At 33.8% G+C, this 27,982-nt stretch overlaps 2 protein-coding genes across 2 annotated transcripts; one reads left to right on the top strand and one right to left on the bottom strand.

Moving 5' to 3' along the window:
• Positions 1-2,048: 2,048 nt before the first annotated feature.
• Positions 2,049-14,321, bottom strand: LOC133197852 (uncharacterized). Its single transcript, XM_061334038.1, is given in 2 exon segments — positions 2,049-6,674; positions 13,939-14,321. Coding segments are annotated over 2 exon segments (4,998 nt in total). The 5' UTR covers positions 14,311-14,321.
• Positions 14,322-18,821: 4,500 nt separating this feature from the next.
• LOC133197948 (centrosomal protein POC5-like) lies at positions 18,822-27,687 on the top strand. Its single transcript, XM_061334118.1, has 12 exons — positions 18,822-18,889; positions 19,705-19,795; positions 20,744-20,885; positions 21,206-21,349; positions 21,769-22,061; positions 22,429-22,499; positions 22,977-23,175; positions 23,540-23,719; positions 24,551-24,704; positions 25,429-25,628; positions 26,657-26,875; positions 27,432-27,687. Exons 2-12 carry the CDS (start codon positions 19,718-19,720, stop codon positions 27,582-27,584), a joined length of 1,833 nt encoding a protein of 610 aa, XP_061190102.1. The 5' UTR covers positions 18,822-18,889; positions 19,705-19,717; the 3' UTR covers positions 27,585-27,687.
• Positions 27,688-27,982: the final 295 nt, after the last annotated feature.

Raw genomic sequence — 27,982 nt, 5'->3', positions numbered from 1 at the left:
GCTTATATTTATTCTTTTTTCTTTATTTTGCACTGTCTTTCATATGGTAGGGCTAATGTCTGTAAAACGTTGTTGAAATAATACAAAGTTAAGAGATGCTAAAGAATAATACGACCTGAAGGTGTAGGTCAGTTTACTGTTTAATATTTTTGCTAAAGACGGCAAAGCTTTTTGAAAAAGCTATACTAAAGTCTTGTATTAAATACAATTTCCTACATTTTCTATACAGAACTTTTCTTTTCCAGAAGGTTTAAATAGTCAAAAAAAATTGCCATAACCCTCTTTAAAAAAAGACGTCGGTTAGGCCATTCCAAGTTTTTTTTCTCTGTTTCTGTAATGTAATACCACAAAAAAAATAATAATAATAATTTAAAATATAAAACACAGACTCTATAGTCATATAATGACATCACTCAAAGGATTTGATTTCTATTGATCTTATTAAAAGATCTTTTCTTTAGCAAAAATCAAAATATTAAATGATTTAAATATACCTAATATGACATATTGTAGACAAATAAGTAGAGAAACTTACAGAATTCAAAGATTTCGACCAGAATAATCAATTTCAGGCTAGGACCCGCGATTTTGTTTTTGTTTTCCCTGTTATTGGGTGTCAAAAACTAAGGCGCACGTGGACGCTAAACATAGAAAAAAAAACCTTGGAATGGCCTAAAGGCCGAAAAAATGTGTAATTCTTGACAAATGTAAACAATTATAATACTTTTTTTTATACCCATGTTTTAATAACATTTAAATATAAACAGCAAAACAACCATCCGGATACAGATGTCTATCTCTTTTTTTTTTAATATAAATCCATATTGTACAAAGTTAAAATAAATTACAAACACTGAAACAACCTAGCAAATATGTTACTATTAAATTCACAAGTATATTTGAAAGTCCTGGAATCAATGCTGTTTTAATAACATTTATTTCTGGACATCGTGAATCCGATTAAAAGTGTTTATCTCTCTTTTAAAAAAAATACTATACTAAGTAAAATAAATTAAAAATGTGCCATTACGTTGATTTAAAGTATCAAAACACACTCTTTCTATAAAGATCATCATCTGCGCATCTTTAGCTAATATTACTACATATTTTTACAATGCACACAACCCTCACAAAAATACTATAATAAACTATAGTTTTCACTATAGTTAATCAATGCATTTTAATTTTGCATTTAATGCATTTAACATTGTTATATTTAACTTTCCCCAATTCTTACATGCAACGTTTTGATATTAAAGGGAGATATTACTTGTATATTCAAGACTTATTTCTAAAATTTACATCTTTGGTATGCAATTAACGCAATATTGAGACTCTAAATCTTGAAAAAAAAAGTTAAAGAGTAAAGTTACATAGTAAATAAAAGTATTTACTATAGTTAACTATAGTTAACTTTGTTTACTAAAATAAATTATAGTTAACTACAGTAATTTTACTAGATATTGGAACCCTCAAAGAACAGAGGCGTTTCCCAAAACCCTGATATCAGCATGTGGAATTTAGCAAATAAAAATGTCTCTTTATCATTCAAAATATGACCCATTTCTATTTTTCAATGTTTCTTTTTTTTAATAATGGAAGTAAAAATAAAATTCGTATGGTCTTACAAAAAAGTTATCTTTTATTTACAGATATGAAATTTGTAATCACTCCTATTTTTAGATAAGTGTGAATGTTAAGATACCATAAACAAAAGTAACAAAAAGGTCATAAGATTGTAAATTGTCGGATATCTAAAATTTTATATTTTTGTTTCATAAAACACAGAGCGCTAGCTATTCTAGCTATCAATTTCCTACACTAGTATCAGATACATCATGCGTAAGAAATTTCAAATATGCTTGACTGTGCTTTCCGAATTGGAAATTACCTCAAGATTGATTAAAATATATAAATCAAAATTGACAAAATTTGGAAAAATATTCTTAATCCTTATTTTCGTATGGATTTCGTATACGCTTTGAATCAGAATCAATACTGGTTTTCATAGCTTTCATTTAGTTCCTTAAGTTCAACCTATCAAAAATTTATCTGTTTTTCTTGATGTCAAATAAAGGGCCAAATTTGGTCTTTCTCGTAGCTTGTCCTTTTTTTATCGGAGAAACCTCACATTTATAATTTTCATATACAGTGCTCCTTTCATGTAATTTCCTTTTTTGTCAGCCAAACACTTCTGAAATACGGAAACCTTTCCTATTTGCGTTGCTAAATTCTTTGTATTGTATCGTATTTTCGATTGGTTGACGCACAAAGTTCTGAGACTGTGCATTAAACCCAAATGCATTACCAAACGCTTCAGTCGGTGAAGGCTGTGTTGGACCATCCCCGAAGAAATTGTTTAGATAATCAGGGGAGTGTTGCTGTTGTTGATGATGCTGTTGAGGTTGTTGATACTGTTGGTGCTGATGTTGCTGTTGTTCATAATTGTTATAAAAAGAGGGTGCTGATGACATTAGATTAGGAGGAATAGTTGTGATTGGTTGTTGATAACGAGGCAGAGTTGGATATTGTCGCGGAAGTGGACGTTGTGTGGTGTGTGGTCTTCTATTTATAAACGCTTTTGTTGGAATAGGCTGGTGATGATAAACAGGGGGTGTTGCTATTCTTTCGTGACGGAATCCCTTATTATTATTATTCGTCTCAAGAGGATAGACGTCCGGGGGAACTTGGGTTGGTAGGGAATTAACAGGTGGTATCGTCTTAGGAGGGACTTGCGTTGGAAGGTCTGTGGTTATTTTAGATTTTAATGCTTTCACTTGAACACCCATTAAATCTAATTTTGATTTCTTGGATGGCGATGGTACGTTGTTTTGTATCTCGAACATTCCGTGTTTCGTTTTCTTGGGGGATTGCTTGACATTTTTCTTTTGCTGAGGTATTTGCTTTCTGGGATCGTGCCTTGAGAAATTTATCTGTACCTGTCTATTGTTTCCTACTCTATTGTGGCTTTGTATCATAGGAAAACTCCTCTGTTTTGCAGGACTAGCCTGTACCGGTGTATGATGAGGACGTTGCTGTTTTTGAAATTCTGTCTCAAATGTTCTAATTTGTTGGTTTTCCTTTGGTTTTTGTCTTCCTTGCTGTTGGCTTTGTCCACTTTGTTGAGCATCTATTTGTTTCCCTGGAGCTGGAGTTGGCGGCAATCGTTTCTTAATGTTTCCACCAGTTCTAGTTATTGGCGACAATTTTTGCTTTGATGTTACCTTTTCCACAGATAATGAAACATTGCTGCTCTTTGTTGAGTTTCCGGATACGTCTTTTATCGACACGGGCGTTTTTGTCTTGCTCTTATCAGTAGTAATATTTTTGTTCACGCTTTGTGCACTACTTGTTTCAATTACTCCTGTAATATTTCCTTTCGATGCTTCTGTAGCTATTGAAGAAGGTGGGGTGTTCGTAGTCGTTGTAGTGGTGGATGGTTCGTAGATCAGAAGCTTCACTAAATTCATGAGCTTTGCTAATGTTTTTGCAGAATGCCGCACAGGAGAATCTGTGGTTGCCGGCAGTGCTGGGGTAGTAGTCAACTGAATCATATCAAATATTCTGAAATCAAATAGATTTTGAGTGGTTGGTGGACGAGGGGACGTAAAGGAATCGTGTAAAACTTGAGCAATTTTTGCCGCAACGTTTTTCACAGGTTTATTTGTTTTGGCAGACGAAAATCTGATGATGTCAACAAGATTCAAAATACCACGTACAACGGAAGTAGGAATACTGCCTACAGTATCTTTGAAACCTCGATAGAACGAAGGTGCTGAGTTTTTAATGGACATGAACACGTTGTATGGAATATTGGGCATCCAATACTGAACTCCATGTAAAACCTGCGATGGAATTCTAGACAGCGAAAACTGTAGCAGATTCATCAACTCGTATGCTTGGTGTGAAACAGCTTCAAATAATGTGGGATCGCGGAAATGTTTCAAATCCATTACATTGGTCCCAAAACCAATAGTGGTATCAATATATCCAGGATCAGATGCTGAGAATATTCTCTCCTCTGGCTCCTCGGGAGGAGGTTGTTGTCTGATTGGGTTATATCCTAATTGGGCATTCTGGTGAACACCTGCTTGAACTCTCTGATGAGCACCAGGTGTAACTCCATGTACAAGATAATCCAACGGGTGATAGATATTCATACCATTTCGATCGGCTGGACTATCCAAAGATTGTCCATTCACTTCTATTTCTTCTGGTACATCTGTAGTGTTAACTCTGTCCGATCGGCCAAGTTTACTTGCTTTTTCACTCTTTCTTATTCCGTAGACAGTTGCAGGAGTTACAGGACGAGTTCCCATATTGTTATGACCATGAACTCCATGGACGTAATTATCAAGCGGATGAGGAGTACCCACTGCATTTCGATCCGCCGGACTATCCAGAGACATTCCATTAACTTCAATCTCTTCGGGAATGTCCGTCGTATTGAGCCTGTCGGTACGATCTAGGCTTCGCAGAGTGTCATTTGTAGAATTTCTATATTGTGGAAGTATCTCTGGATCAAAAGTTGGCTTTGCTGAGGGCGATTTTTTAACCACTATATTTACGGTTGGCGATTTTATTGCATGCTTTGTAGGAGGTGCTAAGGTCATACCTATTTTTGTTCTTTTGAATGGACTTATTGTGTTCGCAGCTCTAAGACTGATAATCTTTCCTCCACCAGGATTTCTCTGTCCATGCATGACTCGTCTTATTCCGGCGCTAGAAGGAGTGACTGCAGTACCTTCACGCCAGTTAAATGCAACAGCAGCGGGTTTTGCTTTTGTTTTGTTCGATACGTTGTTGGCAGTGGAAGAGGCAGATGAGTTCGACGACTTGGGTGAAAATCCTGTCGCGTTAAGTCCCTGACCACTCAACACTTGCTCTATTAACATCTGCTGTAGTAATTGGTTCTGCAACTCAATCTGGGCATTCTGCTCCACTAACTGTTTCGCTTGAGAAGTCAGATTTGATATCTTTGCGTTTTTACTGCTACTGCTTGAAAATAGTCCGAAAGAGAATGGGACTTTGGTAGGAGGCTGAAGGTTTTGAGTCCTTTTAGTGCCACTTGCTGTATTTGTTTCAAAGGCTGCCATCTGTATAGGCCCAGTATGGAATGGTATCTGTGCTTGTTGCTGTCTTGGAGCCACTGTCTGACCAGTTGGAACAAGTTGAAAAGACTGCTGAACGGGAACTAACTGGCCATTAACAATCTGATACGTATTTTGACTTGATGGCTGCAATTGGAGTATCTGGCCCTGAACATCAACAAACTGGCCCTGAACCTGCGACCCAGGAATTCCAAGATTTTGTTGACCTGTTAACATTGGTGTTAGAGATGGCTGAGTATTGAAAGAAGTTTGTACTGCTGGAGCTTGGAATAGTCTACCGGCACCGTTTATTATTGTTTGTCCATTTGTTTGTATTGCCTGTGACATTATTGGCGCAGGGGTAGGCAATACTGGTCGTCTAACTCCGAAGCTTTGTTGATTTTGGAGGAGTGGCACTTGCACTGGCTGAAATCCAGTGGCTGAATTAGGTTGTGATTGTTGCTGCATAATAACATTTTGACTGCCACTAAGCTGGAATGGTTGCTGCTGGACGTTTTGAATTGATTGTGGTGCTTGTCCGAATAATGACAAAGGTCGTGATTGTTGTGGTACAGATTGCATCAAAATATTTGTAGGTTGTTGTGCTTGCTGTATAACATTTGCTACTTGAGGTTGAACTTGACCTTGGAGGTTAAATGAGTTGAGCTGATTTCTTGCTAATTGCTGATGCTGGATTTGTCGCTGCTGCTGTTGAAGTGAAAGTGAAAACGTTGGTTGTATTGGTTGATGGTTAACTATTGTCCGCTGTGGAAATCCAAATGAAGATTGTTGAACGACATTCTGTTGTGATACAACAGGTTGGGCAATAGGATTTACAACATTTGGAGGTTGTTGTGGTTGTTGCACCATATTGTTCATAGACACTGGTTGAGATCTTTGTCCTTGAATATTTGATGCCTGTACTTGCCCTTGTATGAAACCAGGGTTTAACAGACGACGATTGTCTTGAACGGTCGGAATAGGCGATTCTCGTATTGGTGATTGATTTGCTACAAAAATATGCGATTGTTGAGAACTTGATGAAGGTGACGGTCGTTGCCAAGGAACATTGACTGGAGGGTCAGTAACAGATCCTTGACCTCTAACATTTGCACTTAAAGAGAAGTCTCCTCCAGTCGATGACTGTGAACGGGACGAGGATTGTGAAACGGGAATGGATGGTGCAGAATTACGCCTTCTGTTAAACAACCCACCCAAAGAGCCAATTGCATTCATTACCGTACCCATCCCTGAACCCGATCGAGACGTTGGACTTCCGGATCTCGATGTACCTGAATTTCCTTCGGGGTCCTGTATGTGAACACCAAGCCCGAGTCCTATGTTTGGAATTCTCTCCCGAAGTCTGTTAATGAATTGGTTAATTGATGATGGAAACAAATCAGTATTTCCTCGGTCATTGAGCTGTTGATTTGCATCAGCGTTCGGCATAGGTCTTACACGTCCTCTTGGGTCACTTCCGGCTTGTAGACGCCCTCTATTGGAAACTTGATTGCTAATTCTGCGGACATTAAGCCTGCGCCTGTCCTGCGGGAATAACGTTCTCGCATTGTTGGTTCTTTGATTCTGTAAAATATTATCAAAGAGATTTAAAAAAAAAAAACCATTACGTGCATTTAATAGTGTGTTAATCTTGTTAACTTAATTTACGCGTTTAATGTCGTTACATTTATAGGTTTGAAAAATTGACATGTCATATTCAATCAGTTTAACAATAATTTTTGCTTGATTGTCAGTTAAATACATGTATATGCTTTTAGAATTGCAAGCCGGTGGACTCGGACAGAAGTACATGTTTATTTTCACTAGTTTATGTTTTTTTTAATCATATTTGTCATTCTACAAAAGAATCTTTTCATATTGTAGTAAATGTCTCTCGATCTGAGAAATGCATGAATTCATAAAGGAGTGAAAAAAAACCTCATCGCTTTTGCTTTCAGCGCACATAATGTAAAACAGCAAAACCATTGTATAGAGACTCAATATTTGAACCGCTATTCAACAAAAATCAAAGACGCCCTCAAGTTAGTCCTGGTTACCCAAAACAATCATGCTGTAAAACTTGATTGACTAGATCAATTTTTTTTCTTATGTTTTTATAATTTTGATTTATTTTTGTTTTGTTTTGTTTGTGCATGTGTTTAATATTATATGTCATGCATTTATATCCCGTCTTCAATTTACAGCAAGGGACTGTAACCAATAAATAGATATCATGACTTGTATTGACCTGATTATTCGGTCAACATGCAGATCATCTAATTTTCAATTCTGTCTGTCATCAGGGAATATGGCCTTTATGACAAATTTGACCCATCATCGTCGAAACAAGAAATGTTGCAACTTAATTTATGCATGTCACCATAACATTCTTTATTACTAACTCCGATGAAGGCATAACCAACTTATTTACATTTCCAACTATTAATAGATAAGATTCAACACGTCCAATGCGCCGATTCAGCTGGTTTAAGATGTAGCCTGGGATGAGTGACCACTTCATTTGTTTCTGTGGGAAATGTGGTCAACTATGCGTGTGACATTGTGAAAATTATTTTTGGTGAGAATCAAGCATTTTTCAGGGATGGCAATCGGATAATTTCGTTATAAAACCGGTTAACTAGTCTTATTTTTTTCTGACCAATTAACCGGGTTAATCGAACAGATATCTGAATGTAATTTTATTATGAATTATTCAATTTACATCATGTATATTCTTACAAAGGAATTCGAAAAAAAAAAAAAACTAAACTCAAAGACAATCAGAATTCGTTACCTTACATGAAAATTATACTAGTATTTCCTTTCTCTTTTATTCCTACTTTTAAGACTTGATGACATGGACCACTAGTGATAAATGTCAACTTCCCAACTTATTCACAAGAACTCTTATGACGCAGATGAATCGCAAGATACTTTCCTTATAACAGGCGCGGATCCAGGAATTTTTCCCGGGGGGCGCGGGGGGGGGGGGGGGGGGGTCCAGCCCAGTCAAAAAAAAAATCCATACCAAAAATTTCTTGACAAGCAAAAAAAAAATAACCTAAATTCCTTTCCCTATCCAGAAAATTTCTTGACAAGCAAAAAAAAAAAAAAAAACAAAAAAAAAAAACAAACAAAAGCAAACACCCCCCCCCCCCCCGTAAAATTCATTTCCAAAACGTGAAAAACACTTATTTCGTGGTAGTGGGGTCCACGTATTCAAGGGGGGGGGGTTCCAAAGTCATTTTTTATTTGCTTCATTTCAATATATACATTTAGTAACTCGGCAAATTCCAGGGAGGGGGGGGGTCCGGACCCCCGACCCCCCCCCCCCCACCCCCAACAAACATCCGCGCATGTTATAAACTTAAAAGTTGTGGGAATTTTGAACTACCCGGTATTATCAGGTCAACACTGAAGGGGAAGGCGGTCTAATGACTACTTCTTGACCTCATTTCTCTCTATTTCTCTCTTTTTTGATCGTTGGATATTAAAAAAATGCGGAAGTGTTAAGATGTTTTGGTCTTAGGTTTCTGTACTTTTGTTTTTAAAAATTATCCTCCCGGTGCTTCTCAAAATATCGCCAAGCTGTCTATAGCATTTCGCTATATAAATCGAAAACTTTCGTAGTGATCAGTGATTTTTAAAACGAGAACAGTTACTCTGAAAAACGTTACCGAGTAGAAAAATAGTTCTTGCTTGGTATGGAATAGAAAGAGCTAGAATAGGTTTTAATTTTATCAGTAATGCATTCGTCATTACATGTACATTGTTTGCTTCTTATGTGTTACGGTGTAAAAGGGGGTATCTAAACTTTGATTATAGTATTCAGGTTTGCAGTGATATATTGTGGGAACATGTTTTGCCACTGCGGGGTTGTTGTGGATTAACAAATTGGTAAAGAATTCTGATGATCTTAGTTTAGCAGCGGTGTCTTCCACCTATTCCCATTAAAAATGAATAAATAAATAAATAACACACCCACCCAAAAACTCTCTAACTATTCCTTCTAATCGTGTGGTATTTTGATGGTCAATTTGTTTTTATAGTCTTTAAGGTTTACTAAATGTCACCTTACATTTATATGTAGTTAGCATTTTTTTTAAATACAGGTATACATATTATACGTTATTTCTGTGTAATATTTTATTTCCTAAAAGGAAATAAATAGAAAAAAAAAAAGAGGAGAAAGAGCATTGAACAAAGATATGACTGATACATATCCTTACCCAACATTTATTAATTAATATTTATACAGCAAACATTAATCTTCTATTTGATAAATTACTATTGTTCATAAAATAGTTTGTTGTCTTACATGAATGACCTTTACCTGGATTTTATACGATTTTTTTAAACCTCAAGTTGGCAAACGGATTTCACCCATGTTAAATTCGTCAGCAGACAAAAATGCAAAAAAAAAAAAAAAAAAAGGTCGGGTCTGGAAACGGGGTATAAAGACCGTAATTAAAAAAATGTCTATGTGCACATGCATGTATCACATACATTTATACATGTCAATTTGAATTTAAATAGCAGATATGGAAATAGCAGAAAGAATGGCACTGAGTCCAATGAAACGAAATCTTAAGGGATGTGTAAGTTCGGTAGAAAATGGAAACAAAAAAATAACAGGAGTAAGAGAAAAAAATCCAGAATTCTACCTCATCGAAAAAAAAATCATATATAGTCTCTACCTTCCACTTTTTTGTTGAAGGGATTATTTGTCATGCCTGGCTATACCGTGTGTATGTGGCACTAAGCACACACACGCACATGTAATGTTTGCACATTAAGGTAACGGGAAGCGACACATACCTTGACACTTTATCTTCTAATTGACGTTTCTCTTTAGTTACCTTTAATAATAAGTGACATACAAATCTCTTTTTTATGCATTGCTTTCAGAATTAGAACTGAAAATTGTAGTGGACGTTTAAATTCAATTTCAAATTCAAATACCAATTAATTTTCTTATGTACATGTAAAATACCATATATTTTGAGAATAAATAAAGGCAAAAAATCAAGCATACAATCACAATTAACCCCCCCCCCCCCCCGAAAAAATATATCTAAATCACGAAATCGGGAAAATAAGGTATCTTTTTGGGACATGCAGGACACTACCTTCTTTTAGTCCAATACAATTGGTTTCCTGAATTCATTATTTCAGTATCTTATTTAAATGTTTATTTCCAGGTGTTGTATTCTTTTCTAATTTTTGATATAGAGGAATTCTGGCCATCATTTTATTCTTTTCTGTTTTTTTACGATAATTTGTGCAGAATCTGAGAATATTCATATCCAAGTACATATATATGTTACATTAAAAGTTTAAATCTAAAGTTTAAACTTAACTATAATTATCTGTTTAAACTTTAGATTTAAACTTTTAATGTAACATATATATTGCTTTTTTACCTATCTGTAAAAAAAAAAATTGCATCATTTTTATCACAGTTACCATAAAAACCTGCAAGTCCGACAGACTGTTTTCTCGCAGTGCAAAAAAGTACTGATATGCATGATCAAAGACGTGCAATGCAAGAATGTGTGAGTGTACAATCATTAACCATTAGCACCATTGCTCATACTAATGCAATAGGCGATACATCTCACCAAATGACAAGTGGCGACTTCACCGTAGATTTCAGTATTATATTGAGGACAAAATTACCAACTGGAGATAAACCTCAAACCCCACACTAAACCGAGAATCTATCTATATGCATTTCACTGCTAACACAATAAAAAAAATACAAGTAAGGATGATCCCTTCTAAATCTTGAGGATAATTATATAAAATAATATATATTTTAAATTCTTGTAAGCAATATGAAACACACAAAATAATAGGTAAAATTAGTTAATCGTTTGTCATTTTAATTAATAACTTTGCCAAGAATATTTCATATTTTGATAAAAGAATAGAACACCAAACTCTAAGGCCACACACATTTTTTTTTTTAAATTTTCTGTTAAAGTCTTCTTTTTTTTTTTTTTTTTTTTTTTTTTTTTTTTAATCCCAAAACCAATTTTAGTTTATGTGTGCAAGTATACGAGTATACACATGTATTTCTTTTGAAATGTCTTAGAAAAAATTAAGAAATTACATTTAGTTTGAAATATCCATTGACAAAAAAAATGACCAAAAAACAACAAGCTTATGTACAGTAATAGATATACTGCATGTACATTATGAATTATAATGATTACAGTAAGAAGGGGCGTACGGAGCAAAGCGATCTAGCTCCTTCCTCATCGCAGAAAAATTACTTAATATATCTCGTACAATCCAACTTACTATTTTTTCATTGACCGATCAAGTAATGCTTTCCTTCTTTTTAGTGTTTTTGCTTTTCAAAACTGTCAAAGCAAAATCTTTTGTGAATATGAACAATTACAGAGAATTCTTAACGATAAATTATTAACGATAAAGTGAATCTCTCAAAGGAAGATTTAGCGATCGCTGAGAGGACAAAAAAAGCGGGCTATTAAAACAAAAAGAAAAAAAATATATTCCTTATAAGTATTTGAATATATATAAATGTTTTTATGGTGTTTTTATTTGTCTGTTTGTTTTGATATTACTTTTTTGTATTTAAGTGTTTCATTTTCTTTTAAACATTTTTTTGTCAAAACGTTGACCGTCCTGGCCTATATTTTAGCAGGAATGATGGGTAATTAATTACAGGAAGTAATTAATCTCACTGACCGGTAGTCAGTGCAAGTGATCTTTGACATGATTAAATGAGGTGTGAATATTAACAATATTTTCCGATGACCCTTGTTTTAGAACGATATATGTGTTATTTTTCCTGAAAAAATATAATGGAAACATCTGTATACTCTCCAGGAATATAATAAATTAAGAAAAATATTAATTAAATGAAGTTTAATTTCAATGAAATTCAATTATCATTCCAAGTCGATAGAAAATTATTTACGAAGCACACATTATAGAAAAAAAAAAACTTGACAAGTATACATGTGTGAGACTTAAAATGTGTTGATATATTGTAAGAAAGAAGTCAAGATTTCGAACAATTACTGAAATTAATATTTTTAAGTGCAATTCTATGTGAAATGTTTTCGACACCTTCCTGTCGGTACAATGTATGAGCTCTCGTACAAAAACATAATTATAACATTTCTTGTGGAATTATTTCGAGTAATCAAACTTTGAAATTTGTAAATGTACTGTCCTTTCTGACATATTCCATTTTACCAATAACATTGCAACATGATAGTCATATTGCCGATTTTAATTGGTAAAATGAAATATGTCAGAAAGGACAGTACAAGTTTTAGATTTCAAAACCTCATCATAACTGTTAAGACATCACATTAAAGTTTAAACAAGCAAACAAAAATACACAATGTTTCTTATAAATTATCCGTATATCTTTTTCAAGGAAAATTTAAAAGGATTGTAAAGCAGGATTCGTGTAGTTTTTGTCCCAACTTGGTGTGGCAATTTGCGTCATTTTTTTTCAGTTCATTCAAAATACCCGAAAAAGTTTGTCATTAAGTTTATATATCCATCTATGGCTAAATTAAAAACTGTAAATATTTGAATCATATTTATATTCTACGAATATTTATTTTCTATAGGACTCTTAACCACAAGGTACGATGATACACGACATAATATATGCAGTACAAACATCCGCGGCCATGCACAATCAATATAATAGTCATAAAAACGCCACCTAGCGTCTCTGTATATGACCTAGGGAACTTAATCAAGAATAAAGTAATGATATAATCTGAATAAAAAATCATCTTCGTAAATTTTGTGGTCGTTTTTATAAATCAAGGAAAATTTGGCTATTTCTTTTACTCGTACCCCCCCCCCCTCCTCCTTTCGAGTCCTTTGTATTGATTATCTGTACTTTTACACCTAATTAGTTTTTGATGAATTATATATTCTGCATAAGCATGTGTTTTCACGCCTTGTTGCATGTTATGACGTGAATCTAATATGCATGTATGATTGTCCAGGATCGACAAAAATTACATTACATCCTATGGAGAACGGAACAATGGAAATAAGAAAAAGAAAATATGGTTGGGGGATTTGGCGGGATATTTTTTAAAAATTTTTTATTTATTTATTTTTTTAAAGAAGTCATATCATTATTTTTTTTAATCTCTTGATTACTGTCAATTTTGATAAAAAAAAATCTTAATATTAATTTAATCCAAACTTTTTTTTGTTTTGTTTAAACGCAATATTGAGAAATCTTACATCTCTTTTTCTGTAAGAAAGGTTGACACATGCATATTTCGAGCTGTATAAAAGGTTCCATTAAGTCAACAGAAATTGCTCCATTTTCGTCAATTTATCATCTAAATATGGAATTTCACCTGCCTCCGTAGACAACTTCACATTATCATCAGCTCTAACTGATAAACGTCCCAGCGACAGAGCTTGATGGATACTCCTGCTGACGTGTTTATTGGAGGAAGCATAAAACTTTCTTCTGATCAGATAAAGGGTTTGTCATAAACAAAGTCAAATATATAAATTAAGTATCCTTGTATTCTTACTTTCTTTAATGTTTGTCAGTTTTTTCTGGCTTACATGTAGTTTTGTTTCTGGGATAAATGTACCAGATAAACTTTGATAAAAGACACTTTTTCTCATCACATTTGAACATCACAATTGAATGAACTGACAAGTATGCATTTGATGAGACAAAGCTATGGCAAAGTGTTGCATTCACAGTACATGATATTGCAATAAATGATCAATTTAAATATTGCAGGAAAATTAAAAAAAAAACAATTTCATAACATTAAAACATTCATTCGAGAGAAAAAAGAAAAAAAGAACCCCTTACCCCTCTTGTTCTTGAATTAGTTGTACTAAGTCGTTCAGTCCGACGGGAAGCTGGGTTCCGTTGTTGAGTGGAAGCTCTTGCATTTTGCATTGAAAACCTCCTGCCATTTCTAAAGTTGGAATTTGAATTTGAACCACGTGACACAGTCTGCTGCTGCTGCGAACCACGCCTGCGCTGGGCTGCTGAGAGAGCTTCCGTTCTTACAATTCGTCCTCTATTTGCGTTGTTGTTTCCCGGAACTGGCTGTGGAACATGGTTTCCTTGTGCGGTTTTTGTCAGACATAAAATCGCTAACACGAAAAATGCTAAATAAAAAAGAATTTTAACACGGGAATTCGTTGAACAAGGGATGATTCCACAATCACTGGCCATTTGTTGCAAAAAGAAAAATACTTCCACATGGAAAATAAAATCTTTAAACTACAGAATTTCACCACGGATGCATCTATTTGGCACTTGAAACGTCTGCTACTTTCCGGACTAATCCGAGGAAAATCCGGGAATCAGAACTTCATCGTGACCGTTTTGGAGATGCTTTTCTGCAACGTTGACCAAAAACGTTCACCGTGCAACGAATGCGGTGTCCATTCTTGCAATGATTGATCGCAAAATATCGTTTATGTTGATGATTGTTTATGCCCAATAAAATGCGTGTTAACCGATCGTTTTCTGTGTTTCGGCGCGTGACGCTGCCCTATGGTCAAGATAGCGTGAACGACTTATATAGGGAAAATCAGCGACGAAGCCTTGGTCACTTTTCAAGATCTACTGCAGAGAAGAATGAAATATGTCCCCTTTGTGATCTAAATATTTACAATTTCGGACCTTGAAACAGTTCTATTTGGGGAGCCACATGTTGGCCACTAAAAAAGTTGTAAGATTGTTAAACATGTTAAAGCTATGGTACAAATATATCAAAATAATATGAACTGCATTTTAAAGAATTTTATAATCAATAAGACTAAAACTATAAGCATTAATTCCGTCAGAAAAAAAAGATTTCTGTACTATGATGTAGAATTATACACATGCATCAAAAATCATACGTACAAGAGGACAATAGCGATATTGTGCTTCAATCGGAGATTCAAATATTTTTCCAGTGAAAATATAATTAATTAAAAGAAGTTTTTAAAACTTAAGTACATTTTCGGCAGTGAAATACTGTTATTTATTTTTCGAGTCATGGAAAGAATAATATAAATTTTACAACAAAATTTCTGACGTAAAAGTTGTAGCTCCTATTGTTAAAAAAAGGAAGAAAAGGTCATCAGGACCCAGCGTAATCATTCCCACTTTCTCAAAAAACCCCATAATCTTTCCGTTTTCTAGATATCTATCAAGTTGTGAATTTTGAATTTTGTTTGAATATCATGCAATTTGCTGGATGGATGTACTATGTAAATTTTGCATTTACCTCCAACCAGTAAATTCAAAATTTATACAACATGACATCTGCATTTGAATTATTTTTCTCGATCCTGGCACACGTTTGCCCCTATTTCCTTGCACGTTTTAAATTTAGTATTTAGTATTGTACATGCCTGTATGTTTGTATATTACCTGTCTTTATATTTAATACGTTCATTTTCCTTTTATATATTGGAGAGAACTAATTCGTTATTTATATATATATATATATATATATATATATATATATATATATATATATATATATATATATATATATATATATATATATATATATATATATATATATATATATATATATATATATGAATTGTCTCCAGTCAATGTGAATATGTCTTTCAAAATACGTATACATGTATTTTTGCATTTTAATTTTCAGTTACAATATTTTACATAAATATAATTTATTTGACTTTAAAAATTCGTATCTACAAAAGGCATTTCTATCTATGTACCTTACAGCCTAATTATGTACGATTATTATTATGCATGCACATTGCACATGGCTATAAACGTGGACATGATTGACATATGTACATGTCTAAGGCTTAAGCAAAAATACAGTGCGCAAATTTTATACTTGTCATTTTTAATCAGATTATTTTTGATATTTATCTAACATAAATATCATTACAAATTAGAAATAATTATCAAACTAATAGATCGCCAAGAACTGTTTTCTTTTTCAGTAGTTTTTCTTCAGAACTTACACTAAAATTTTCTTCAAATTATAATATCATTCATTCTATTAAAAGGGAAACTTAATATATCGATATTGCAATACTGCTAAAATATAGAACTAGAATTTACTAAGAAAAAAGAGTCCAATAGCCCCCCCCCCCCCCCCCCCCGCCCGATTGACAAAGCAATCTATAACAGATTTACTTGTTTATTTTATTTTTATTTCTTTTATCGCCTAACAAAAATTGATCTGTTATTAAATAAAATTGGTAAATTGGTTGAGAATAATTCAAAAACTAAGGGGAAAAAAAATCAATTTTATGGGGGGGGGGGTTAAGCAGATCTATCATTTGAACTTCCTAAACACAATCAAATCCTATTTGGGGGAGGGTGTCAAATTTCGGTCCCCAAATGTGTACAATTTCCTTGGACCTTCGATATAGATATTGCAAGAAAAAGTAGGGAAGGGTCGGTCTTTTAATAAAAATCTACATACAAATTTAAGAATGACTACTTCGAAATACCCCCTCTCCCCTTCCCGAACTACGGGCTTGGCATGAACATTCAGATCTGCAGGTGATCAAACAACGAACTGAAATGGCCTATACTGCAAGTCCAAGAAATGTACAGGATTGTCACATAGGTTACTGAAAAGGAGATGCTGGTAGTGTTTGGGAGGGGTACTCCCTCCCCGAACAGTGCCGTAGGAACCTGGGTGGGGGTGGGGGGCACGGGGGAGCCCCCTCCCCAACCCCCAATAATTTTGCCAGTGCAATAAAAGCAAAGTACTGACTTGATGGACTTTATTGTGCCCCTTCAGTAATAAAGTCTGATGATTTCTTTTATTTGCTTAAATTGGTGGCCCCCTCCCCTACTGAAAATGTTTGGTTGTGCCCCCTCCAAAATTGTTTCATAAGGGATTGCCAAAGCCACATTTACACAGTATACCATTTTGATGGAATCTGTCGAATTTTGGAAGTAATTTTCTAATAAATAAAAAAAGATACCAGTACTTTAAAGCTATATATGGCATATCTGAGCTTGAAAAATAATAATACGAGATTGGGTGTAAATATACATGATATTATGTTATTTGTAATTAAGAAATAAATAACAAGTTTAAAAACTTCAATGGGAATTGAAGTGGGTCGGTCACGTGATCAAATCCTGTGAAGGCCGAAGGCCTTCTCAGAAGATTTGATCACGTACCGACCCACTTCAATTCCCATTGAAGTTTTTAAACTTGTTATTTATTACTTATATATACATTTGAGACGGACAATCGAATGTAATCGAATATAAATATTGCACTAACTGTACGTCGTAGATTTTGACAAATTACGCTAGGTGTAAATCGGCTTGAAAAGCGGTTACGCTTCAAATTCATCTGGCAAAGGATTGTTTTGAAGGGAATATTCTGTGAGAGCTACATGTGATCAATTGTTATAGTGAGCATATTGGTGTCTGGGAATTTTTGTATTCATGAGAACCCATATTCGATGTTAAAAAACACAAGAAACACGTCCGATGTTGCATACTAAAAAGTTGGAGGAATTTCGGTCGGAAAGGGATGGATGGAGACACTTGTCCGGAACAGATAACTTGAAATCAAGTACAAAATTTGATCAAAAACATAAAATCTACGATTTCAGTAAGGCATATTTATTAATTTATGATGTTGACACGGAGACACTGGCGACAGCTTACATTGTTAAGACAACGTCACAACGATCTCGATGATGGAGGTGTGCCTACCGAACTTCCAAAGTGCAGTGTTTGTCAGCTGTTTGTGGCGTGATTGCATTACATTGATATTTTTCAACAGATTTTCAAATTTATTGTGAGTAAAGTTTAATGGAAAAAAAATAATAGCATTCAGAGGTCTGCGAGAAAAATAAGGGTAAACGTTGATACTATGCAGCTCAGACATGAAACTTATAACACGTAGTTTTCTATTCTCTATGTAAAATCGATCAAGAACGGTATTAAATACTCGTTTACATTGTAAATAAAATGATTATTATTTTACTTGCGTATTTTGTACATTTTTATGCATGAAAAACATGCTATATTGCTTAGTGGAGTAAGTCTTTTTATGTTTAGATATTATTGCGCTGTGTGATTAGGTCACGTAATGACCTATGACCTTCGAAAAACTTCATACAGGTATGAAGATATTTGCTCTCTGCATGTTTATATAATAGAGAGATACCACAAATGTATATATATACGTTTAAATTAAAATTTTCACCGATTTTGAGCTTGAATAACCTACCATTATACATTTCTGCAGTTAAATTGACTTTAAATTTGTCCGTTATTTAAATGTGGAGTTGGTAAATAAATCGGTTATTGCTTTAGATTTTTAGTATCTTTGAAACGCGATTGATTTAAATTGTGTAAGTTACAGGAAAGTCCTATCTTTATCTGTTTATATAAAGTAATAAAACAAATAGAAAGATCTTTTTAATTTTGGTTGCCTGAACTTATCAAAAAAATACGCCATTTATGACTTTAAATATATGGATTTACATGATTTTATTTTGTTACAAAACAAGAATGATTTCGAGGGGATGGCGCACTTTAAACGCACACAAGGGCTTGCCTTGTAGACAAATTGCAGCCAACAATCCGGATTTTTCTAATCTTTTCAAAATTACTTTAAATACTACTGCTTATGTATCAGCCAATGAAATCAATGATTACAAAACTTGTACGAAATTGAATATTGTTTACAAAACATGGTGGAACACTATTAAGACTGACTTTGGGAGAAAAAAAAACTGCTTTTCAGACAGCTTAGAAAGGAACATATTTTATTCCATCATACGATCGTAAGGTAAATACTTTTCAGCAATTATCAATCATGCAGTTTTCACACAAAGAACTCCAGGGGGAAATTTGAGTTTGCAGTAATTAGACATGTTTCAACATGCTCTTATTAAAAGTCTTATAGCTATAAATCTAGAACTGACATAGAGAGAGAATACTTAGGTTATCTGCTACTTAGTCAGTATTACTTAAACTAAATTAAAAGGCCTGAATGCAACTTGTTGGACAATAAGTAGCAGAACGCTAGAAGCTTGAATGTATGTGTTCATTCATTGTGTTCTTTTGTGATTATATCCCATAACGTTACACTAGCTATCATACATGATATGTAGTTATGACTAAAAATTTTATATCAGAGTGAATTTTTTCTTTCCAAATCATAACTGTTAAAGCCGGACATTTTGTTGTATTTTGATCCTGTTGATGTTGTGATTGTTGGGGTGGAATTTCTCTGATTTTCCCATTGCACCAATGACTTATAGGTGAATTACTTTTTTGCATTAGTGAACTTTTCTTTGGTTATCGTGAGAATTTGAGCCACAAAGCAGTACTACAGCTATGGAAAAAAAACGATCAATTTGCTTTGAATTGTGGGTTGAAGCGTTACTGCAGAAAAATATTCCTGCAGATCAATATGCACAGTCAGAATTTTTTCACTCATGTGTTGAGCACGCAGTTCCTTTTAATTTAATTTATTACACTGTAATGACAGTATGCATCTTTGTAACTAAAAAAAAAATAATAATAAAAAAAAATAGAAAGCACATAAAAATACTTTTAAAGAAAATATAATTGATCAAAATTATTTTGCCACATTTTTAGATCCTGAACAGACATGTCTTCGGTGGATGAGGAAAGCCTGCCAGATCTTCCCCCTGATTCTCCAGGGAGTTCTGTGTCCAGTAGATTGATGGTAGGTTAGTGAGAGGGGGATCCAAGAAATTGATTGGTGGATTCAAACTTCCCTCAGTAGATGTGATGTAGATTTATATAATTCTTCTCCCCAAACTCTTTGAAGTGAACTCTCAAAAACATTTCTATATACAGTTTTGATTTCACAGAGGTTTAAAAATATTGTGGTCCGAGGTCCAGGACCTAAATTTTATGGGACAGACAAGATAATTATCACCCTACAATAGCCAGTTGGGCCAGTTGTATTATGCAGAAAAAAATATCTGAAAGTTAAAAAAATGGAAAGAAAATCAGAAATGTGTTCCTTCTTCTTAGCTGTTTCACAAATCACATTTAGAGCAGTAGACAAAAAGTTTACTGTAAATTCAAGGCACATCGCCATGACGTTTGATATGAAACAAGTTTCAAGCATCAGTTTGATAGCGTCAGATTGACAGCTTGATACAAAATGAACCATAAGATGAGTAAACTGTCAACATTGTTTCAGTGTTTTTTTTTAATTTTTTGTTTTGCAATGGACTAGTGATTAATGTTAGAGATTAGTGAATTTCAGAAGCTGCATTGTCCTCAGACCAGTGAAAGTTTAGTGAAAATTTAAACCCCTGTCTCACTTTTTTCGGGTTTAGTAACAAAATAATTGTATTGTCATGTTCTTTTGAATTCTGACAGTTATTACAATACATAACTATGTACAATGCATATATGCAATCAAGTCAATCTTATACAGTCAAACCTCTTTATCTTGAACAGGACTGAGAAAAAAACTTCGAAAAATCAGAGGATTCAAGATATCAAGTGTAAAATACTTTTATAATAAGTGGTTGGAACTTCAAAATTACTTAGACATATCCATGTTATTCATATATAGGTGTTCAAGATAAGGAAGTTTAACTGTATCACAGTTCGTGATGATAAATTGTAGTACATGTCTCTTCTCTTTCTGTGTCAGGAGGAATATGAAGAACTTCTGAAGCATGCAGTGGTCATCCCTAACTACGACCCCAAACATATCCCACAAACCATCACAGAGGTCAGAGAGACATTTCACCAAGTAACGAGAGAGACATTGGTTCAAGTTCAACGCGAGGAAGGTACTAAATCACGATATCATAGATAGATTACAGTACTGTAAAGTCTTGTGAAGTAAAGCACTTGTAGATTACAGTACTGTAAAGATTTGTAAAGTCCCCCCCTTCAATGTTGGGGAAAATCCTGAAAAATGATATGTAGGTTATAATGTATTGTAGGCATCCAAAAATGCAAAAATTCTATTTGAATTATTTTAGTGGTATTAGTATATTAAATGGAAAGTTATTTCTTTGTATCAATAGACATTTGCTGATCCAGTTTTTCATTTTCTTTGAGCCATCATGGCTTCTGAAAAGTTCTTTTGTGAAATTATATTTTTCAGAGTCTGAAGATGATCCAGACACAACACCAGTGGTTGTCAAAGTTACCAGAGAGTCACAGCTTCCAGATTTTGGTCAGAGTCCAATCAATTCACAGCGTTCTGAACAGTCAGATCAAGAAACACCTCGAAATGAAATGTCAGCAGGTAATTGTTGGATGATAAAATGTCTGAAATGTGTTAGATGACTTGTATACAATGTACTTTGTTTTGATTCATTTTTATGGGTATGAAATTGCGTGGTCCAAAAATTTAATTTCTTTGATGTATGTAAATTTATGGACAGCCACTTTGTCCAGTTTCATCATTATGGTAGTAAAATTTGTAGTTTGTTGCTCTCCTAATCTTTTTTTTTATTACCTGACTTAATAGTGAAAACAACCAAATTCAGTGTTCAAGGAAAAAGTGATGAACCCACAGTATGCAAATGTTTTCTTTGTTGCCAAGATGGATCCATAAGGAAGAATTTAGAATTTATAAAACACTCACATCATTTCAACCCAACATACACACATTTTGAACAGCTAAAACAATTGGAGAAAATTTTCATTTTTTTATTTCATCAGAAGAACAGCAGAAGATCCCACCCCCTCTCTTCCAGTCCAAGAACACAAGCCAACCAGAGCACCAGGAGGGTCAAAGGTCATTCCATAGTGAGGGTCAAAGGTCCTTTCTTGGTGAGGGTCAAAGGTCATTCCATAGTCAGGGGCAACGGTCTTATCAAAGTGAAGGTCAGAGGTCATTTCCAAGGGAGCAGACCACAGTTGAGACAGAATATGTGTCTTCTATTGACCCAGATGTGACAAACATGGAAAATGTGCTGGATCATTGGACGTCAGATCTGAAAAAGAATGTCTTGGTAATTAACATAATTAATTTTTGTTATTGATTAAAAATAATTGCATTTTTTGACAATGTATACTTGAAAAGAAAAAGAAAAAAAAGAATTTTGTCATGTATTTTTTTTATAAGGATTGAAGAAGCTTTGTATTTGCTCATACAGTAGCCATTCATGGTGCTACTCTATTAAATTAACTGATTGGTTTTAAATTATGCAAAGAATATTTACACTGAGAGTCAACTTTTACATACACGAGAAAATTCCAAGCTTAAATTCAAATGATAGAAATACTGAACAAAGGTATTTTCTTTTGTTAATATTCTAATGCAAAATGTTAAATATGTAAAAATGTTAAATATGATTTCAATTCCCTTTGATTTTGTAGGCCGAGTTTAGTAAAGCCAAAATCAAAATTGTTGAGAGGTGCAAACAGACTTTACTCAGGGAGCAAGAATGGTAAGTACTTCAAAAAAGGATAAAAATAATAATGTTATACTTCAGCTTTTCATGGTTTAAGAAGCCTTGAGAAGATGAATTTATAATTGAACAGTTTTTTTTAAAGAAGAAATGTTCTTCTCTTTCTGAAAGTTATCTCTTTGTAACTTTGAGATAGCTGCATCTTCGCTAGCCAAGAGTTTTCGGTCCACTCTGCTCAGAGCAGACCGAAAGCCCTTGGCTAGCGAAGATGAGATAGCTGAGGATTCAAAAAAATCGAGATTAAAATACGTAAAGAAAAAAGTGATTTCGACTTTGAAATTAATTAGACATATCCATGGTATTCATGATATCAGTGTTTGAGATATTGAATACTAGTATTCAACGGTACATATCTGTCCATGTAAAGTCTTAAATTTTAAAATTTGAAATGAAATGTTTCATCCACTTCTGTGTAGCCTTTACTGTCTTTCTCAAGTTTCTCTCTTCACATTCCAGTTCTGCATCAGAACGAAGGAACCTTCAGGATGAGATAGAGAGAATGAAGGAGCTCCTCCACACGTACGAGACATCAATACAAAGAAAGGACCAGGTCATCTCTAACCTGACACAGGCCCTCAGCAAACAAAAGGAAAAGCAGGACGCCATGAAGACTTTCTCAGAGTGGAAGATACAACATGTGGATCTGAAAAGGGAGGTAAGTCTGGTGTTTATTTGTCTCATAGGAAGATAATTTAACAACATGTTGATCTGAAAAGTAAAGGTACGTCTGTTGTTTTATACATGTATGTGTGTGTGGAAGATATATGCAGCATTTTGTTGTGAAAAGAGGAGAAACTCTGTTGTCTTATTTGTGTTTGCAACACATTGCTGTGAAAAGGGGAGTAACTAATTATGTTTTATTTGTGTGTGTGTGTGTGGAAGATCTTTACAATATGTTGATGTGAAAAGGGGAGTAACTTGGATGTTTTATTTGTGTGTGGAAAATGTATACAATATGGCTGTGAAAAGGGGAGTAATTCAGTTGTTTTATTTGCATTTAATTTTTTTTTTTTTTTTAGAAATTTGCAGAGAAGCTGGCCCAGCGGTACCATGAGAGAAGACTTCAACAGAAAGTTTGGGAGGCGTGGCACTCTGTGATTGAGAACAAATGGCGAGCCAGGGTGGAGAAGGCATGTCAGGCCAAGGCTCAGGAGATCTGTATGCAGCTGACCAATGATTACGAGGCTAAAGTAGCATCTGTAAGAAGTGACACACTAATCTGTTATTATCAGCAAAAATCTGATCAATGTTTTATTTAGAATCTATTGTTTTAAGGTATTTTATTAGGCTCAATGACAATCATCATGCTAAAGCAAAGATAAGCTTCCAAAAGTCCTCTTTTTTCTCCAGAGTAATATATCTTGAGAACTTTTTTTTCAATTATCCTGACGGAAAAATGGAGATTGGTCTAGATTTTTTTATTTTGGTAAGAGGAGTTGTGTGTTTAATATTGTCTTTGTTTAACCGTTAAATGCAAGGTATACAATGTGATATTGACTCATTGTAGAAAAAGGCTTCAAATAATACAGATTGTGTAGTTATATCAAATCATATGTTTTGACAAAAGCAAATGGGTCTTTTTTTCTTACACAATCGAACCTTGTTCATGTTGTTATCTTGAACTTGATAGAACCAAGAACAAAAAAACTTTCCAATAATCAAGTATTCGATATATTGAGGTGAAAATACATAAAGAAAAAAATAAATGTAGTCGGGAATTCCAACTGACTTTGAGATATCCATGGGATATCAAATATCAGTGTTTGGGATAACAAAGTTCATTGTCTGTTTAATCTGGCAAAATTTAATGGTTATTGAATATAAGAGACCAGACCGTATTGTCATGCATAGTTGAACTTGGGTATTTCAGTCATCAGTTTCTTGAATACCATGGATATGTCCAATTAAGAAGTCTTAATCACTCTCTCTTTATGTATTTTAACCTCAATAAGCAAGACTTTGAAAAGAACAAGGTTCTTTTTCTTTGTCCCAAATAGCTCATAGATTTAAATGTATTTTTATTTCCTTAGTTGACAGAGTCCCTTAATGCTGCTCGCGAGGAGATATGTAATCTACACAAAGAACGAGAGCAGTACGAGGAAGCCATGAAGAAGGCGTTCATGCGTGGAGTGTGTGCACTCAACCTTGAAGCGATGACCGTATTTAACAAAGATGACCAGAAAGGTAGCTTTTATTCCATAACAAGTAACAATTATTTGTGTTGACTATTGTTCTTCTAACAAGCGATATCATCGATCACTTTGGATATGTTGATGGAAGTTTGACAATAATTCAAAATGAAACACATAATTTCAAAGATCCATGCAATGATAATTTAAACATGGAAAGGTTGAAGAAGTTGGTACATTGATGAACTTCTACGTACAGTCAAACCTCGTTATCTCGAACTCAATGGGACCGAGAAAAAACTTCGAGATATCCGAGGATTCGAGATATCTGATGTAAAATACTTAAAGAATAAGGGGTTGGAACTTCCAAATCACATCGACATATCCATGGTATTCAAGATATCAGTGTTCAAGATACCAGAGTTTGACTGTATAATCATCAGTCATTTAAGAGGAATATCAAATATTAGTAAATCATTGAAGTTTCCACTTGCCAATTTTTGTCCAGATAGAAAGAAGTCAAACTTTTAACCCATCAATATGACAACATTTACAACATATTTTATCAATTTTTAATTGTGTTTGAGAGAAATTCTTAAGTTTCGTATCTTTTTTACTTGCAAATATTTGTCTCTGCAAACCATTTACTTAATTGCATATTTATATGAAATGTAACACAATAAGTAATAATTGTGGACAGCTTTGCCTTTCAATTGACATTTAAAAGTCGTCTGGAACAATAGTTGTTTTACAGTATTTATTGCCTTTTTCTACTACAGAGAACAGACCATCTGGAGATTTTTCTGACAATTTAGAGAGCAGCCTTCCAGAGAAAGATTTCAGTGCCCCTAAAACTATCCCACAGGAACCCATATTTACTTCTCATCCAGGTTATGAGGCCTCTGCACCCAAGGTCATAACTAGTCAAGGGTCAAGGTCAACAACTCTATCTAGTATGGCACAGTCCAAAGCAAATATGGTATGTATTTGACTTGATGTTTGACAAAGGCCCTTTAGTTTAAATTAATTGTAGTTACCATAAGTATATTAAAATTTCTTTTGCTGAGCATATGTCTGAAGAGTACATATGAAAAACAAAATATACAGAAAATCCATCAGTGTAAAAAAAATATTGTCATTTTTCTGAGGGTTGATTCAACTATTACTAATGTGTAGGATGCCATAGATTTTACATTAAATCTAATATTTACTGCATATACTTGCCTATAAGTTGGTTGTATATTTTTCCATGTCCCTCTTATTTTTTGCCAGAATCAGTTATTTTCAGATCTATGCTCTGATATTCTTTCTTGAGTTTCAAATTTTAAAATTATGAAATTTTCAGAATTTGTCTCTTTTATGCTTATCTTTTTACTGTGAAAGTTTGAGAAAGTACTGCAGGAGCCCATTCAGGAGCCCATTAAAGAGATGGAACAGATTTTTTTTTTCTTTACAAATTAATTTCATATCAATACAATAGTGTATTTATCTGTGTTCAAATGATAATTTGGGAGATGGCAACAAATTTTAATCAATTATTCTCAACAAATCCCTTTTCATGCTATTATTTTCTGGATTGCTTAATAATGAATGAAACATTTAGCCATCCAGTAAAATATCAATACTTCTAGGACTCGCCTATACATGTAAATAGCGCATAGAGTCAAACTTTCAAAAATCTGACTTATAGGAGAGTATATACGGTAGTTTAGTCAGTGCAAGTCATTCGTGAAGTCCCTTATTATCCCTCTGTCAAGCAAGTAAATACAGGTAAACTTCAGTATCTTGAACACAGATATCACAAATACCATGGATATGTCGAAGTTTTTGAAGTCCCAACTGCTTATTCCTCAAGTATTTTACCCTGGATATTTCGAATCCTTTGTTATCTCAAAACATCTCATCCCTTCAAGTTCGAGATAACAAAGGTTTGACTGTACTTGAATGGGAATTGTACTTAAAATTATATCTCTTCACAGAGTTTTTAATGTTATTCAATATTCACAGGCAGCTACAAAAGCATCTTCTTCACAAAAAGGAAAAATGGTTCCAGCGAAAGTGACAAGTAAAATTGACAGTCATCGACCAAGTTCTGGATCAAGGGGTGGAGTTAAGACTCCACGACCATCCTCTTCTGGTGGGTCACGACCTGGTGACCTTGGGGTCAATGGTGTAGCTCCACCTATGAGTTCTGTCATAGTGGAGAGACATCAACCTGTTACTAAGGCAAGTATACATGTACATTTAAATCTGAGTCATTATTCTGAATATGGTGGGGCCCATGAAAAAACAGAGATATCCAAGGATTGAAGATATTGAGGTTAAAATACACACAACATGTAAATAAAAAGGGATTGGTCCAACTCACTTTGACATGCATCTACATAATACATGTAGTATTGGAGATATTGTTGTATGATATAGGAAAGTGACACTGTATATATCTACATTTAAAAATTGATGATTTGAAATCATTTTGCGATGTTATTTAGAATTAAGATTTAATAAGTATTCAACTGAAAGCGTGCGATTATTTTCTCAAAAATTTAATTGATTGATTATATAAATAAATATTTGCAAACAATTATCATATTCAGCAAAACACATGGTTACAGCAAACACTCAAAATGAATTTAAACTTAGCACAAAGTGATTTTATTTCCTGTATTTTTCAAAATATATTATGAACTTATCAGATGATTTCAGTAGAGAAATTTAAATATATTACAATTTAGTTTCTTAAATAATTATTGTTAAAAATATTTCTTGTTATTAATCACAGGAAACAATTGGAAAAGCTACTGCAGTAAAATATCCCTCCAAGAAAACGTCCACTTTAGCTGATCATTCACAGGGGGGCGTGTCTCACAGGAAGATAGCTGGACAGACTTCAACTGGCCCCGCCCACATACAGACTGTTAAAGTAGTGGACTGATAGTGATTAATTTTTAATTTTATAAAAGTAGCGATATGTATATATATTTTAAAATATGAAAAAAATGTGCTGAAATTCTTTAATGCATTTTCTTACTTTTTTGTATAGACAGTGGTATAACATATGACAGTGAAAATGAGTGAAAATAAGCAATGGATTTTGTTAGAGGTATTCAAAAAGTATTTTAAAAATACTTTCAGTATTTATAAAAGAAATTTCAGTATTTAAATGTATTTAATTATAAGAAAAAAAAATGTTTGTTTACAGTTACCTGGAGGACACTAGAGTTATTTCCACATATATTTTTGATTTTTAATTTAAAAAAAAAATCTTCAGTTATCATAGAAATACACAAAATTCAAGCCTTAGCTGCTAATTCTCAACCCTATGGTTTGCAA

The sequence above is a fragment of the Saccostrea echinata genome, unplaced genomic scaffold (genome assembly GCF_033153115.1).
Source record: "Saccostrea echinata isolate AGI-Se365-2 ecotype Australia unplaced genomic scaffold, CSIRO_AGI_Sech_v1 ptg000032l, whole genome shotgun sequence".
NCBI classification, from domain to species: domain Eukaryota; kingdom Metazoa; phylum Mollusca; class Bivalvia; order Ostreida; family Ostreidae; genus Saccostrea; species Saccostrea echinata.
The sequence above is the reverse complement of the archived record's forward strand: the minus strand, read 5'-3'. Positions and strand labels throughout refer to the sequence as shown.